The sequence below is a fragment of the Carlito syrichta genome, unplaced genomic scaffold (genome assembly GCF_000164805.1).
Source record: "Carlito syrichta isolate Samal-C Ts95f unplaced genomic scaffold, Tarsius_syrichta-2.0.1 Scaffold304364, whole genome shotgun sequence".
NCBI classification, from domain to species: domain Eukaryota; kingdom Metazoa; phylum Chordata; class Mammalia; order Primates; family Tarsiidae; genus Carlito; species Carlito syrichta.
The window spans coordinates 97,344-115,604 of NW_007248460.1; the positions used below are offsets into that span (position 1 = coordinate 97,344).

Below are 18,261 nucleotides of genomic sequence, written 5' to 3' on the forward strand. Positions count from 1 at the left end.
ACCTCAGCCTCCCAAAGGCACGGGATTACAGGCTGAGCCACCGAGCCCGGCTCACTCTCACATCTTAAACACTATACTGGAGGTTCAAGAAAGAGAAATAAAGCAAGAAAAAGAAATAAAAGGCACTCAGATTGGAAAGCAAGAACTGGAATGCTTATACACCACTGGTGGGAATGTATATTCACACAATCACTTTAAAACACACTTTAGCAGCTTCTTAGAAAGAAAAACTGTACACCGACTATATTATGATCTAGCCACTCCATCCCTTAGGTGTTTGCCCAAGACAAAAGGAAATATGTGTCCATACAGACCTGTCCATTAACATTCACTGCAGATTTATCTGTAATCGCCCAACAGTAGAAACAACCTAAATATCCAACAACAGATGGGTGGATAGGCAAACTTTCATGTATCCATACAAGGAAATTCTACTCAGTAATAAAAAGGAACGACTATTCACCCATGCCACAATATGGATGATTATCCAAATAATAATTTGATTGCAAGAAGGTAAATGAAAAAAGAACATACTCTATAATTACATTTCCATGAAACACTAGAAAATATAAATTAGTCTCTAGTGCTTGAGGATGGGGGAGAAGGCAGGGGAAGTAGGAATTATGAAGTGGCATAACGAAATGGAAACTTCTGGGAGGTGACAGATATGTCCATTACCTTGACTGTGATGATGGTCTCCCAGGGGAATGCTGCGTCAAAACTTTTCACATTCTGACAATGACAAACTGAAATAGTACTCCACAGGGAGTACTTAATTTACAATGAACTATTTTAATACTTGCCTCCAGGAATATATTTTATTTAAAAGTAGGGCTTACTTTATGTACCATTTGCAAGCCACAGGAAGAGCATAAGCATGCAGACACCCTGAACATCTAACTAACCGGAGTGGGGCCAGGCAGGAGCATCCCTCTCTCTGGGCTCTGTTTCCAGAGTGAAAGAGGAAAACGGGGGAGAAAGAGCACCAGACCACAGCTGAATTCTCCGAAGCCTTCTCATCTTACTAAGACAACTGTGAGCTTGCACTTAAGCTTTTATAACACCCCCTGCTGATTCGAAGTGTGTGTCTGATGTACAGAGTGAACAATCTCACCCAGATCAGCTCTAGTCTCTTCTGAGTTGACTCTGGTCCACTAATAAAGATAAAAATAAAGTGAAAACACCTCTTCACATCATATACTTTAAATCTGTATTGCTTATTGTCTGGAGAAGAAGGAGGGGCATGCATTTTTAACAGATCATTCAGAAAGCAGCATGGGGGCAGAGCCAGAAGAACACCCAGAGAAGGCCCAGTAAGGAGGCCAGAGGAGAGAACAAAGTCTCAGAACCCAAGGAAAGAAAGAATTTCACCAGGAGAGAACACAGTCTCAGAACCCAAGGAAAGAAAGAATTTCAAAACCAAGGGTGAGATAAGCATGGGCCAGGGCCACAGACTGGGAGACTCAGCAGCAGTAGTTGTTTGGAGGCTCTGATAGGAGAGCCCAGCTACTCAGATGTTCTTCACACAAGATGACCATACTCTGTGGCCAAGCACACATCTGTGGGAGGGAGCCACGAAGGAAGAAGGAAACATGCAGCCTGGAACACCAGACTGTCTAACCAAGTGATGAGAAGAAAAGGTCACACCCGGCTGCCCCTCCATCCACCAGTGGCACAGTTGACACCCTCCTGAAAGGTCTGGCAATATCCCACAGAGGGATATGATAGCCCTCATGTCATCACCGCTGCAAGCCAGGATGGCAACACACACCCTTTTCTTGCACTAAAATGATACTTTTCTAAATCTTATAAGCTACTAAAATTGCTCTGCCAAATTTTCAAAACTGTTATTAAAAGATGACACTGATTTCCTATCGATACATGTTTCTCATTCTAAAGGATTCCAACGAAGCAGTGAACTGATACTACATCAAGTGTCTAACCAGCTTTCAGTTCACCAGGAAAAGTCGAGCCCCTCTTCTGCTGAGAATGCCATCAAATATGCAATTGAAGCTTAATGGAATCCTATAGTCTTCTGTCTCCTGGGTCATGATGACACTAATAAGAATGAACAGATCTAGTCCATTTGTCCCCTAATTAAGTTGGTCTGGCTGATCTCCAGCACGTAGATCACCTATCCTCGCAAATCAAGTGCCGTTTCATTGTATGGCGCTCTATAAGCAAAATGCACATGCTAAACTTACCAATGACCTTAATGGATTCTCCTGGAAAAAGTGGTGCTTCCTCCATCTGGGCCAACTTATTTCCATCCCTTAGAGCCTAGTAATAAAAGAAACAGGGGTAACTCTCATTTGCCATTCACATACCTGAAAATTTTGGAGTTCTGTGCTGTCGCTAGAAGGCTACAGAAGCGTGCAAAACGTCAGCCCCCGTCCCCCACAAAAGACAGTTTCCAAGCTCAGCATCACAGGACATCATGCTGCATATTCTAGCAAATTGTGACAACATATTTAAATTTCACAGTTAGAAAGCATTAATACAGAAATGGCTTGACATGACAGATACTGTAATCACTACACAGATAGCTAGTATAAGGTGCCTCTAGAATTTGGAAATAAGGTCAGAAAAAGGTTACCTTCTGAGCATGAAATTCCTAAGAATAAAATCAACATGAGATGGAGGTGCTTAGCTAGCTGTAGAAAGAACTCAGCCTATGAGATAGTTTGGGAAAGCCTGAATTCTAATTAAAATAACCAAGGAATAGTCTCAGGACAGTACACAACTAAAGAAATCCCTCAGCTCTGGCACCGCAGCCCAGCTACCTCTGTGTGTGCATGCATGTGTGTGTTTATGTGCATGTGTACACACATGTGCGTGTGTGCACAAAGTGCCTGACAGGGAACATGAAGAGTGAGATTGTCAGTGTTTTCCCAAGCCAGGCATGCTCTTATCTGGCAGGAAAACGTATTCCGATCACTGCCATGGAGAGTTTCTATCAGGTGTCTCCCCAAGCCAGTTCACTCTGCACTGATTTCTCACGCTCCAGGAAAATCACTAATGACTTACAAGGTTCCCTGGCTGCAGCATTCTAGGAAAATGATGCTTTGGATGGCTGGAAAGATACTTGTCCACATTTTCTAATGGCCAAACTGGCACTGTGGCCCAGTAGCCGGTCTCTTGTGAGCATGGTTGGATAGTGCTGGATAACTCAGGGGAGGGGAGAAAATGGTACTTTTGAACTACAAAGCTAGGGACCAGAGCCCAAACTTGGGGCCTGTTCCAAGGTACTGCCATCCTTTGTGGTGCTGCCAGGGAAACTCTCCATGGCACACCTGACATAATTGTGTCATGGATAAGAATAAGGTGGTCAAAACTCCAGCAATTTCCAAGCTGTGTTTCATAGAGCATTACATTCCCAAGAGATCTGAATAAGTCTTTTTTTTTTTAAAGTTTAGAAAATGCTGGGTTAAACAAAACAAGTTAAGCTGATTTTTTAGTGAGACAAGTATTTAGCATGTTAACGTACACCGAATCAGCCAGAGGGCGCTGGAGTATAATGCACGTCTCATACCTATTTGCTCAGGGACAGCTTTTTCCAAGGAACACCTGTTAACATCAGACGCCACCAGTGTTCAGCGGAAAACAGGCTGGACAACACTAAGTTTTCCGCAGAATTTTGTAAAGCAAGATATTTAAAAATAGATATCTTATAATTCTAGCCTAAATGACTGAAAATTCAAAATAAGTTGTCATTATTTTTCATAGTTATAAGAATATTTCCATATTACAGGGACTTAGAGGTCAATTTAGAAACATTATACATAGTAGTTTCATCCAATTGTATAAAATTTTTAAAAGTTCAAATATAAATAGCCAATTCAATGCTAAATGTTGGTCAGGGATATGTCTGTTCTACTATAAGGGAACCAAATGACATGGTCTATCCTCATCATTCAAAGATGTAAGTTAAAATAATACAGATTAGGAATTGGCATTACTGCCAAACAGTCTCTTTGATTTAAATGTTTAGTCCAGATTGGGATTTTTGTTGTTGTTGTTTTGAGTCAAGTTCTCACTCTGTATCCAGGTTGGTGCAGCGGCATGGTCATGGCTCAAAACAGCCTTGACTTCTGGGCTCAGACAACCCTCCCACTTCAGCTTCCCAAGTAGCTGGGACTACAGGCTCATGCCACTATGCCTGGCTTATTATTATTATTATTTTAATTTCTTGTAGAGATGGTGCCTAGGCTGGTCTCAAACTCCTGGGCTCAAGTGATTCTCCTCTTCAGCCTCCCAAAGTGCTGAGATTACAGGCATGAGCCACACTGCCTAGCCCAAATTGGTTTTTAAAACTTTTTCAGTCAAAAATGTTTGGGATCTAACATATTAAGGAGGACGTGGAGGGCCATTTATGAATTTATTTGTATACTCACACTTGATTTGGAAATATATCCTTTATACTATAAAGCATAAACTAACATGTATACATTTAAATGTCCAGTTTTAGAAACACTAAATGATCAATCTTATTAGAAGCCTTAATTTGAAGATCTGCTTTAATTTATTGTCTGAACAAGTGACCAATTTTATAACATAGTTACAAAGTGAAATATGACATCATTCAAGCCTATTCTAATGGTTCAATATTGTCATGTTATATAGACCTAAGTTCCTTAACTTATATTTTAAAATAAATGAAGACAGATTCTTTTGAAATATATTTACTAAAGCAAGGTGCTTTAATCAACGGAATCTGGAGGAAGTTGAAGAAGCCATGACTCCCTTTCAATTGTAGCACAAGCCACATCAAACATTTTCAAGTCCTCAACTCAGGATGAGCTAACAAAATGTTGCAGCTGGGAGACAGAAGTGATTGGGACCATTTAAATGCACAAGGCTCTCAAGACAGAAGCTGAAAACCAAGCGTTTCTCTTCCCATGGTCATGTCAAGTTTGGTTTGAAATGCCTGTGCATTTCTGTAAGACTCGAGTGCACTGGTGATACACAGTAAGTCTCTCACCAGTGGATTCAATCTGGGACATGCTTTTTAAACAATGAAAAAGAAATGAGCTGACTGTTTCAGATTTCCCCACAGGAGGTTCATATTGTAAAAGAGACACATTTAGCTTTAGCACAGGAACTCAAGAGGAGAATAGTTTGTGAAGCCTTGCTGGTTTGTTCTGGTGAGTACAGTAGATTTCCTTATGAAGCTGGTGTTAGGAGATGGGACTCACACTGGTGCTGTATTAAGCTTTTACTGCCACTATCAGGTTGCACAGGACATGATTTGACCCTTGATTTATCCAACCCATGCTCAGCACAATCAAAGGATGGGATATATTCGTGAACTAAATTTGATCTCGTAGACACACCCACTACTCTTGGTGCCTTGGCTCAAAGTGTGCCCAGCTGAGGAATTCGCTCTCATGACCTTATCCCGACCTTGTTGCAGTGAGTGGCTCTGAACATCTGAGATCTGCCAGCTTCCAGAATTTGTCCCGAGAGCTCCAGTCTACCCAGAAAGCCTTGGCCACTCCACTGCTTCTCTCCTCATCTAAGCTGCCAGGTAGATAGTTTATATAACTGCTGCATGCCCAGAGCAGCGGTTTTCAGGCTGGACTCTTCAAGGTGCTTCTGGGGTCACCAAAGGAGAGTGGTTCTGGGTGGCGGTGGGCAAAGGTGCCACTGAGCACCTGGGACTCGCCACGCTTCCCTGGGCCTGCTCTTCTGCCCGCTTCCCACAGGCACTGGAGAGAAGTGCTGCAGAGCAGCTCTCACAGTACAGAGCAAAAAGTGCTCAAGAATATGCTATGAATTATTCTGTCTTCTGATTAAGAAACATAAAATATATGCACTTATTTCACAAATACCTACAAGGTATCAGGCACTGTGCTGTGCACAGACCATGCATATTTGAACAGAGCAAAGCCCACACCCTCAAGAAGCACCCTCAGCATTTGTACCTGACCATCTACATCTCTGCAAAGGCACTGCAGGATCCTACTGGGATGGAGGGTCAGCAACTTCACCATAACCCAAACGGGGACCAAGAAGCACAGGTGAACACATCTCTAGCTGCAAAATGTTGGATAAACCAATTTGTGCAAATAATGTCATCATGGCATCTACCAAATAGGGACAGGAGGGCACGACTGTGGTGGTAAAAGCATCTGGAAGGCTTTGCTTATCATCTAGAAATCTAGTATGAGATGGCTTCTAAATACACGAGCTGGAGCTACAAACAGATGAACACGCAGAACTTGCCACCTGATCAGCGTCAGCTTCAGAAGGGTAGCCATTGTGTTCTTCCTGAATCTCCTGCACAGCACCAGGTGCGTGGACAAGAAAAGGCAAAGAAGAGAAAGAGAAACACGTGCAAACAGACAGGTGAAAGGACAGAATTTCTTGTTTAAAGAGACAGTCAGCATGTAAAAGTCGACACACCTTTCACAGCTTTGCAAATCACAACACCTTCCCCCTTGGAGTTAAGGAAATATCGAGTAGGCCATATATATCATCCTCGACCTAAAATGGAGTGTCTATTCTGGGTTTGTGTTGGGAAAGAAAAATGAAAAGCAAACAAACATCATGGATTTCAAATAATAGACTATCTTTTAAAAATCAAGCAATACTGTAGCATATAGCAAAGAAACAAAACAGCAGGCACATCATGTGCTCATAGAAAAATCAAGCAAACCATGGAAACCAGGTAAAGGGCAAAGTCAAGCTGAAATTCAGAGGCAGTTCACAAACATGTATTTTCAACACAGTAAGTATTCATACACTCTAAAGAACAGTTATGTTGCCCAGGAATCAATTCCACTGCACACATGCACATATCACATGCTGGAGATTTCAGATATATATATATGCAGACACATATATGTATACGTATATATGTGTCTGTATATATACACACGCATCTGTTTATTGCTAATTAAATACTGTGATTTTTGAGTCAATATCCTATTAAATATTTCTAATTACACTATTACCATGCTTCAAAGAAACAGCTAAAAGGTCACACATATTTATCTAAAGGTATTTAAACTTTTTCCAATCCCTTTAAAAATATATTATTCTTCATTTAATTTCTTATAGGCTCCATTACTTTTTGAAGCTTTAAAGGTTGGACTTTTAATTCAACAAGTGGCATAAAGAATATGAATGCTGAAATGACGAGACTATAACCCCTTTTAAGAGTTGTATCAAGTCTGAGGCCCAAAATCCTAACATTTAGCATACATACATTTCTGTTCCATGAAACTTTGGTTCCAACGCTCTACTTCTTAGAAAGGCAACTAGTGAAGAAGTAGCAGAGTTTTCAAAGAGTTGACTACTTCCCACCTTTCATTTTTGTCAATAAAGTAGAATAATGACTTAACAGCTATTTATACTTCATCATCAGATTCCATTTAGTGCACAGTTGGTACAGCTACCCTTTGAGGCGTGTGATTTTTCAAGGCAGCCAGTCTTTTTGAATTTCCATTTAAATACAAAGACAACCAAATCATTCTTTAAGTTTTTAAAGACAGAAAAATAAGTGAATTAACTCGAACAACAGTTCAAAGTCCATGCAAGTGTAATGCCAAATGCTAATATTTAACAATGTGAATCAATGGAAGAAATTGTTTCCCACCAGCAAAAGAAAAAATGGTGAAAACAAGATGAAACAAAGGCAAACCGACTAGAATAACAAGAATTGGACTTAACCTGCTTATTTTTGTACTACTGCATTAGCTTCAATAAGAGCAACAATCTTAAACTGAAGTCATTAAATTACACTGTCAAAATCCACATTGTTTTCATTTCATGGAAATAGGTTAATGCTCAAAGTCTGGTACTAAGGTTTAGATGCATGCACGTTACCAATCTTTGTCTTGCTTTATGAATGTTCTGAAATAAAGGGAAGGAAAAGCATGAGGAAAATAAAAGCTACAATCCACTATATCTATATTTAAAAAAATACTAACGGATTGATTTAGTGAAATTTATCTTCAAAATTAGCATTTCTGCTTTTTGGATTCAACATGCAAACACAAACATGACTTGAAACTTTACTTAGAAAGGACAGACAACTGATTGCTTTTTTTCTTTTCTTTTCTTTTTTTTTTTTGTTTGTTTGTTTTCTTTGAGTTGGAGTCTCACTCCGTCGCCCAGACTGGAGTGCAGTGGCTGCTCCGGCCACTGCAGCCTCGACCTGCTGGGCTCCGGCAATCCTTCCGCCTCAGCCTTCCAAGTAGCTGGAACTACAGGCACGCGCTACCACACCCGGCTAATTTTTCTTTTTTTTTTTTATTTATTGTAGAGATGAGGTCTCACCAAGTTGCCCAAGCGGGTCTCAAATCCGCGGGCTCAGGCAATCCACTCACCTCAGCCTCCCAAGGCACGGGATTACAGGCTGAGCCACCGAGCCCGGCTCGCTTTTTTTTCCTTGTTGTTTGCTAAATTCTTTAGCATGAACGACTTGATAAACAAGGTTAACAGGGGCCTCAGGAGGCCTCGCCTTATAAACCCTGCCGTGAGCTTCCATTTGATCATAATTCACACAGTACACCAAAAGTCAGTATTGCACACTGGGCACAGTTCAGCATCCTGCCCTCACATACACTGGCTTTTACTGCACATAAAAACATTGTAACAAATAAAGCATGTCTAGTGAACACTTAAAGCTATGACACAGCAGAGCAAATAATTGATCTGAGTGATTCATAAAAACTAGTGAGAAGGTAAAGAACATTAAATAGACTAAGTATTCGATAAAGCACAGACACACACGAGGAGGAGGCCTATCTGCCGAAAGCCAAATATCCTTACCCTTATATCAGGCCTCCTGAAAACCTGTTATTAAAATACAGAACATCATCATCGTGCATGTTATAGTTGACCTGGGAAAGATGCCATTAAGTTCAACAGCCCATTCCCTAAGAAACATCATAACCCTCTAAATAAAACCAACAAGATCAATCCTAATACATTTGCCCTCTAAGTTTCATTCAGTATCAAATCAATCCTAACACATTTGTCCTACAATTTTCAGTGAAGTCTATGATTTGGAGAAACTTGTCGCCCTTAGGCTAAGACTAACTACATTATTTTAAACACAAACCCCTTCTGCCAAGTGCTATTTACAAACTATCGTGAACAGGTTGTGTTTGCAAAGTTCATTTGCGCGTTTCTTTTTGGAATACGAAGTGCATTTTCCCCATAGAAACAATGATATAAAAAGGCAGTCATGTGCCCAAACCAGCCCACAAAACAAAACAAAAAAACCACAGAACCCTCCACATTGGATCCAGAGCACGGCTCAGTGATAGCCATTAATGGTATCACAAAACAGAGTTAGCCACAAAGCTTAACCTGGTTTCTACTGAAAAAAAAAATTTCTTTTTGGGTCGGGGTCTCGCTCTTTTGCCCTAGCTGACGTGCAGTGGCATGATCACAGCTCACTGCAGCCTCCACCTCCTGGGCTCCAGCACTCGTTCTGCCTCAGCCTCCCAAGTAGCTGGGACTACAGGCACGCGCCACCAAACCTGGCTAATTTTTTAGAAATTTTTTTGTAGAGACGATATCTCACTACATTGCCCAGGCTGGTCTGGAACTCCTAGGCTCAAGCAATTCTCCCACCTCGGCTCTCCCAGAGTGCTGGGGTTACAGGCATGAGCCACCGCACCCGGCCTCTATTGAAATTATATTTCCAATTCATACTCAGGGTTTCAGAATGCAACTCCTGGTTGTGGCCATCCCACTGAGAGCAGGGTGCCTGCTCCCCTCCCCAGCTGCGTGGTGAAGGAGGAGCTCCGGGTGGGAAGAGGTAGGGAGCTCCGGGTGGGAAGAGATAGAGTCTGGCCTCAGAGGGGTGGAGAAGCCAAGCTTTATTCAGTAGGGACACTGATTTCAACATTATTTCCACTTTGCCTGCAGCCCAGGAATCCTAATTGAACATGCAGTGTACACATGTGGAAAGCCCTGGTCAGAGGAAGCAACCCACAGAAAGGATGGAACTTTTGAAAAGCAAATAGATGTGAAAGTTTGGAGAACACTTTAATCGTCTCTCTTCCCCATTCCAAAGTCTGAAATCCTATCTTCTAACCACTGATGTTCTATAAAAATAAAAAATAAAAAATCAGAAAAACAAAATCACTGGAGGTTCCTATTAACTTTATGGTTAAACTCAGGAGACATAAGAAGATCACATGAATACAAAAATACAAACTTCAAAACATCACTGTGTCAGTATAAAAAGAAAATACTCTTTGAAGTCAAAAAGGTATTCTGAATTAACTGACGCTGGAACTCAAAGGGAATTAAAGCCCACACATAAGTTACTAAGCACGGACTGAAATCAGGCTTTTGCGCGGGGGTGGACATGTTGATCTTCATCATGGTGATGGCTTCACGTGTGTGCACATATGGCAAAACTTGTCACATCGTATCCCTTAAATACGTGAAGCTTATTGTCTAACTACACCTCAAGAAACGTAGCAAAAAATAAGCAAGCGTAGTACATGCTTATGGTAATAAACACCTCAAAATAGAAAGTCCCCCAGCTCCATTCCCCAGCAATAACCACACTTGACGGGCCCTATTTTTGATTCTTCTGCGGATTGCCTCCAGCGCTATAAATATGGTGACGCCTCCACTGCTTGATCTGTCAACTTTAAAGTGTCTATTGGTCTCCCATTTTAAAGGATGAGAGAATAAACTCGTGAACTCCTGCCTCCCTCTTTCCAATCTCAGCTGATCAAACTTTTAATTTTTGTGCTTTTGTTTTCCTTCAGCAGCTGCTGCATCGTAAAAATACTCATGATTTGTATGTTTCAGGCACCCTTCTAAGCACCTTGTTAACTCATTTTATTCTAAGAACCACCTTGTGAGATAAAAACTATTATTGGCCCCATTTCTTTGATGAGAAAACCAAGGCACAGTTAAGTAATCTGGAACCCTGGAAGTCTGGCTCTGGATTTGCGCCCTTAACAACACTGCTCTACTGCCTTGACTCCTTTAAACGATAGCCCCAAACCCTGTTTTGGCCTCTCAAGTGTACATACAATAACTCTGAACTCCCTTCAGGTTTCTTAAAGAAGTCACCACCACCACCCCATCCTCCATCCTTCCATTCTGTAAGGACAATTCATGTTTTGAAGTTTTTTCTATAAACTGATAGTAAAAATAGAAAACTAAAATATAGCGTTCACAATAAAGTCTTTACGGCAATAGTGTCCACTGCAGACCCAAAGTAGTGCAAGTGAACTTCATATACGGAGATACAACTCCTTGTCAAGAAGCCGTTGCCACCGGAAGGAGAAGCTAACTCAACGTCTGGAGAGGTGGCGGACGACCATCTGCTTCTCAGCTCACATAATTCTCTGCTGATTGTGATGCAACCCTCGGTGTTCTTGGTATGAGAGGGAGAAGGTCAAGGAAGGCTTGCCGAACAGTCTCTAAGTTAATACCTGGGTATTTCTCTGATTCACCAGGCCCATATCCTGAAATGAGCCATTTCAGACACATAGAAGTTCATTTTCTTCCGGAACCTGAGTCTGATGAAAGCCAGAGGAGAGAACAGTGGCTTTCGGTCAGAAGGCCTGGGGCCAACTCACATGGCTACGGGAGGCCTGCAAGGCCCCAACTGGGTCTAAAATCCAAGCTGTCAGAGTCTCTGGGCCTCATTAGAAGACGTAAGAAAACATCTCCCAAGCCAAGGCTGGGGGGGGCGGGAAACCGTACAGTGGTTAAAAGAACGAGCTCGGCGTCAACCCTGGCTCCACCACTTACTCACTGGATATGAGACCTCGGACGAGCCCTGCACCCCGTGGAACCTCAGTCTCCTCCAAATTGGTGCTGTTGAGCGCCTTTCCCTCACAGGTGCTTGGAAGTCAAGTCAATTAAGGCCATTGTACCGGGTGGAGGAGGAGCCTTCTTTAGCCGATGGGTCTCCGCTGCCCTAACGTGTACCACAACGATCTTGACATGCCCCACATCCCTTCCCTCAACTCCTTTCCATGCCAGGAACGTACGAGAAGGTGCACCAAAGTAAACAGTGATCTCGGTCTACTTGACTAAGAAGCAAACTGCCCAAAAGTTAACTAAAAATGCACCTGCCCTCACCACCCTAAATGGCTTTCAAGAAATCAAGATGAAGCTACAAACGTTTTAATTTATATGAGAGTTTGCGTTGGGGATAAAACTTCCTTCCTCTGTCCTTGAGTTCCCTTGATGCTGTCCTTCAGGTCACTCCCAAGCAGAGAGGCCAGGGTTTCTGCGGACCATGCACTCTGGCAGGAGCCGGCAGGCTCTCCCTTGCCCCTCTGGAATCTGCCTGCCAGAGAGATCCAGAGGGCACAGCCTGGTCTCTTCAGCTGGTGGAGAGTTCCACTGTGTGACTGCCCTGAGAGAGAGGCCACAGGTGTCCAGGGTGCCCGTGGGTACATGTGTTTAACTCTGGAATAATGGATGAGGCAGCCCACTTAGGCCAGGCCCTCCAGCCAGCTTTCATCAATTAATAAAGCTGATATGTTGACCTAGATCTGCTGGGCTTCTGTCTTCATTCTAAGGCCACAGCTGAAGCCCTAAATCCTCAACAGTGTGAAAGTATTTGAGAGAGTTTTCAAACGCAGCCAGTACTAGCACTGCACATAATAAGCAGTTGCAGAAGGATTGCACTACACCAGGCATCGTGCTAAGTGCTCCACGTGTGTTATCTCAGCACCCTCCCCCCGTTCATATGACAAACGAGGAAACCACGGCAGCAAAAGGTAACTGGCCCTCGGCCACACAACCAACACCAGCAGAGCAGGGATTCAGCCCAGCTGGCTGGCTGCAGTGGGCAAGCTTCTGATCTCAACACAGCCCCTACCCACGCCTCCTCCCCTTCTGGAGGGGGCTGACGCAGGCCAAGTCTTAACTTCCAGAATGCCCTGCTCTGGCCCCTCCTCCTCCCACCACACCTTGTTTACATGTCTATTTTAACACTCACCAAAACCGCACTATAATTTTCTGTGTCTCTGCTGAGCTACGAATTCCATGCAGCCCAGCCTAGCCCCACCCCTTGCACATAATGGGTGCTCACATCATGTTTCTGGAAGTGAGGTGTGTGCTGCAATTCTGACACGCTCCTCTTGGGTCTTTTTCCACCTATAAATTTGTGTAGAGTAATGGTGTGGAGCCAGTGAACATTTGTATGTGTTCCTTCATATATCGGCCTATTTAATATATCCAACCTCTGCTATAATACCCCTTATACAGATGAGGACACTGAGGCACAGTAAGGTTGAGCAACTAGTCAGGTACAGGGCCAAGACACAGGGAACAGGGCTCTGACTCCAAATTTTATAAACTTTTGAATAAATCACATAAGAAAATTCTAAGTCAAATATCAGTTTTTCTAAATGGGTTGCCTTTGAACTTATGCCTCTAAGAGTTTTCTTTTCAATAAGAGATTGTAATATTGGAGTAAAAACACCGCTGCTTTCTGTCTTAGGTATAAAGTCTACAAAGTAATTTTGCTTTAGCAATCAGATGGTTACTAAATGAGTTTTTAATTTTTTATTTATTTTTATTTTTATTTATTTTTATTTTTTCTTTGAGTTGGAGTCTCACTCTGTCACCCACACTGGAGTGCAGTGGCCACTCCCGGCCACCGCAGCCTCGCCTGCTGGGCTCCGGCGATCCCTCCGCCTCAGCCTTCCAAGTAGCTGGAATTATAGGCACGCGCTACCGCGCCAAGCTAGTTTTTGATTTGTTGTAGAAACGAGGTCTCGCCTAGTTGCAGGGTTGATGGCAAACCTGTGGACTCGGGCAATCCATTCGCCTCGGCCTCCCTAAGTGCTGGGATTACAGGTTGAGCCACTGAGCCCAGCCCAAAATGAGTTTCTTTAAACAAAGGTTTTGCCCTGCTAAGATATTTAAACTGTTAGGTCAGGAGATGGTTCTTCTTGCTGGAAACGCAGCACATCTGTGGGAGTTGCAGTAACCAGAAGTCTACACAGGCCAATTCAAATCGCAACAGTCCAGCAATCTTCCCAGTACACTTTTCAGCTAGGTCGTCAAAACACAGCCCTGGGCTTTGGGAAATTACCTACACCTGAACCTTGCCTGGTACCCTTTGTCCAGCCCTGAACTGAAACAATCACTCTGTAAAGCCCTCTAGGAAACGCAGGGAATGACCCCTACAGTTCCATTCTGGCTGAGATATGCTGGCCCAATTTCCACTTGCAAAAAGAGTGGGTATATTTGTAATTGAACAAGTAGAAGGACAATCATTGCTGTCCTTTTCATTAACTCAATTCTAACGTCTTTATCAGCATAATGATATTTTCCATTTAAATAATACTTCTGATATATCATGAGTTATAAGTACTAACTAGAATACAAAATTTATTTTACGTGTAATATAGAATCATTCAGCAGTCTGTACAAATCTTGATTTTTTTCAAATTAAACTTTTAATTTTGAGATAACTGTAGATTCACATGCAGCTGTGAGAAATGATAGAGATTCCGTGTACCTGTCACCCAATGCCCTCAATGGGAGCATTATCGCAAAACTATAACTACAAAATCAGAACCAGGATATTAACATTGATGAAATCAATATGCAGAACAATTTCATCACCACAAAGATCCCTACTTTTGCCCTTTTAGGGCCACCTCCACTTCCCTCCCTGCTTCCCTACTTCTTAGTCCCTGGCAACTACTGATCTGTCTCCATTTCCATAATTTTGCCATTTGAAGAATGTTATCTGTTTGTATAAATGAAATCCTACAGTATGTAACCTTTTGGTATTGTCATCCTTTACTCGGCATAATTCCCTTAAGATTCATCCAAGTTGCTGTGTGTAGCTGCGTTTCTTCTTATTGTTGAGTAATATTCCATGGTATGGATATACCACAGTTTACCAATTATGTTGAAAAACATCAGGGTTGCTTGCAGCTTTCAGCTATGAGGAATAAAGCTATTATAAACATTTGTGAACAGGTTTTTTATGTATACATAAGGTTTCATTTCTCTGGGACAAACGCCCGGGAGGACAACTGCTGGGTAACATGGCAGTTGCATGCTTAGTTTTTTTAGGAAACTGCCAAACTGTTTTCGAGAGTGGCCGTACTATTCTATAAAGCCATCAGCAATGGTTGAATGAATGACCCAGTCTGTCAGTTTTTAGATGCAGCCCTTCTGATAGGTAGAGTGATATTTATTTATTTATTTGTTTGTTTATTTATTTATTTAGAGTTGGAGTCTCACTCTGTCACCCAGGCTGGAGTGCAGTGGCACACTCATAGCTACTGCATCCTCGACCTGCAGGGCTCAGGCCAGCAAGTAGCTGGAACTACAGGTGCGTGCCACCACACCCGGCTAATTTTTTTTAAATTTATTGTAGAGACAAGGCCTCTCCATGTTGTCCAGGTTGGTCTTGAACCCCTGGACTCAGGCAATCCTCTCGCCTCCGCCTCCCAAAGTGCTGGGATTACAGGCATTAGCCACCGCACCCTGCTAGAGTGGTACTTCACTGTAACTTTAATTTGTCTTCCCCTATTGGGTAATGATGCTGAGCATCTTTTCATGTGCTTATCTTGCATCTCTATGTCCTCTTTAGTGAAATGTCTCTTCATGTCTTTTGTCCATTTTCTAATTAAATGGTTTTTTACTGATGAGTTTTGAGTATTCCTTATATATTCTTGATACTAGTCCTTTGTCAGACATGAGGTTTGCAAAGATTTTCTCCCACTCTGTAGCTTATCTTTTCATTCTTTAGTTTAAAAAAAGACAGAGACAGAGTCTTGCTATGTTGCCCAGCCTAGTCTCAAGCTCCTGGGCTCAGATAGTCATCCTGCCTTGGCATCTCCAAGTATTAGAATTACAGGTGTGAGCCACCGTGCTCAGCTAGTCTTTCCATCCTCTTAACCAGGTCTTGGACAGAGCAAATGTTTGAAATTTCGATTTTCCCTGTTCTGGATTGTGCTTTTGGCATCAAGTTTAAGAACTCTACCTAGTTCCAGATCCTTAAGATTTTCTCTTTTTTTTCCCTAAAAGTTTTATATTTTTAAGTTCATGATCTGTTTTTGTACAAGATATAAGACATATCAGGGTTGTTTTGCTTTGTTTTGTTTTGCCTATAGATGTCCAATTATTCCAGTAGCATTTGTTTAAAAGGGTATCTTTTCTCTGTTAAATTGCTTTGGTGTCTTGGTTAAAAAAACAAACAAAAAAACCATAGCTGAGTGTGGTGGCTCATGCCTGTAATCTCAACACTTTGGTGGGAGGATTGCTTGAGGCCAGGAGTTCGAGACCAACCTAGGCAACATAGCGAGACCCTGTCTCTATAAAAAGTCAAAATATTAGCCAGGCATAATGGTATGTGCCTGCAGTCCAGAAAGTCGAGGCTGTGGTGAGCCTCAATCATGCTACTGTACTCCATCCAGCCTGGGTGACAGAAATCTCAAAAATTATCAGTTGAGCATATTTTTATGAGGCAATTTCTGGGTTGTCCTGTTCCATTGACCTGTGTTTATACCCCTGCCATAGTCTTGATTATCACAGCCATATAATGTCTTGAAATAATGTAGACTGATTTCTCCCACTTTATTATTCTTCAAAATTGTTTCTGTTATTCTAGTTCCTTTGCCTTTCCATATATTTTAGAACAATCTTGTCTGTATCTACAAAAAAATCTGTCTGGGATTTTGATAGGAATTGTGCCAAACCGGTATATCAACTTGGGGAAAAGTGACATCTCTACTATTTGAATCATCCGAATACATGAACACAGTATGTATCTCCATTAATTGAGATCTTCTTTGATGTCTTTCATGAATGTTTGGTAGTTTTCAGCATACGAGTTCTGTTCACGTTTTGTTACATTTATACCTGCTATGGTTTGAAGGTATCCCCCAAACTTCATGAGAATATAATTGCAAATCATGTTTCTTGAAGGGTATTAATATCCAGGACATATAAAGAACTCCTACATCTCAACAATAAGCAAAAACCAAACGCCCCAATTAACAAGTGTTGACAAGAATGCTGAGAAATTGGAAGCCTTGTGCACTGTTGGATAGAATGGTAAAATGGTACAGCTACTGCTGGAGTTTGACTGTGTCTCCCAGATTTCACGTGTAGGAAACTTAATGCCCCAATTCACATGTTGGTTGCAAGTGGGGGCATCTGGGAGGTAATTAGGATTAGATAATCAGGGTGGGGCTCCCATGATGGGACCGGTGGCTTTATTAGAAGAGAGATCTGAGCTAGCACGCTTGCTCTGTCTCACCATGTGATGCCTCCTGCCATGTTATGATGCTGCAGAAAAGCCCTGACTACATGCTGGCCACTCAGACTTGGAGTCCCCAGCCTCCAGAACCATGACAGATACATTTCTTTTCTTTGTAAATTACCCAGTCTGTGGGATTGTGACAGCAGCAGCAAACAGACTAAGATGCTAATGGAAATGGTATTGTGTTTTTAATTTTGGCTTTCATGTGGGGCTAGTATGCAGAAATACAATGATTTTTGTATATTTATCTTGTATCCTTGTATATTTATCCTTGTACACTTATCTGTGACCCTGCTAACCTAATGTTAGTTCTAGAAGGTTTGGATTTTTGCTTACTGTATTCTTGCTTCCTTTCTGCTCAGAAAACTTCCTTTAGCCATTCTTTTAGGACAGATGTAATGGTGTCAAATTCTCTTCAAGTTTTCCTTCACCTGAAAAATGTCTCTATTTCCTCATCATTCCTGAAGTATATTTTTACTTGGTTGACAATTTTTCTTTCAGCACTTGAAAAACTTTGTGCTACTTCCTTCTGACCTTTGTGGTTTCTCATGAAAAACCCACTGTCATTATAATTCATTTTCCTTATAGTAAGGTATCATTTCTCTCACTACCGTCAAGGTTTTCTCTTTGCTTTTAGTTTTCAGAAGTTTGACTATAATATGTCTTGGTGCGGATTCTGAGGGGCTTCTATTTTGGGGGGTTCACTTGGCTTCCTGAATATGTAGGCTTGTGTCTTTTGCCAAATTTGGGCAGTTTTCAGCCATTATTTCTTCAGGAACTTTTTCTACCCCACTCCCTTCTCTCCTTTGGGACTTTGATGACACAAATGTTAGAGCTTTTCTTAGAATCCCACAGATCCCTGAGGTTCTGTTCATTCATCTCTGTCATTCAGATTGGGTATTTTCTATTGTTCTATTTTTCATTTTCTTTCTTTTCTTTTCTTTTCTTTTTTTTCCTTTGAGTCAGAGTCTCACTCGGTCACCCAAGCTGGAGTGTAGTGGCATGCTCACGGCCATCGCAGCCTCAGC

General features: G+C 41.9%; 1 protein-coding gene across 3 annotated transcripts in view; it reads right to left on the reverse strand.

Moving 5' to 3' along the window:
- MTMR1 (myotubularin related protein 1) overlaps positions 1-18,261 on the reverse strand; it is a 67,285-nt gene that overhangs the window by 42,065 nt on the left and 6,959 nt on the right. Inside the window, exons 2-4 of one of the 3 annotated variants that reach the window (XM_008059789.2) lie at positions 8,779-8,802; positions 6,229-6,279; positions 2,205-2,280 (exon numbers count right to left, since the gene is read on the reverse strand). In XM_008059789.2, the coding sequence (XP_008057980.1) occupies positions 2,205-2,250 (46 nt within the window). In that variant the 5' untranslated portion in view covers positions 2,251-2,280; positions 6,229-6,279; positions 8,779-8,802. The remainder of the gene's footprint in view (positions 1-2,204; positions 2,281-6,228; positions 6,280-8,778; positions 8,803-18,261) is intronic. The other 2 variants (XM_021713240.1, XM_021713241.1) reach the window with 2 other exon arrangements.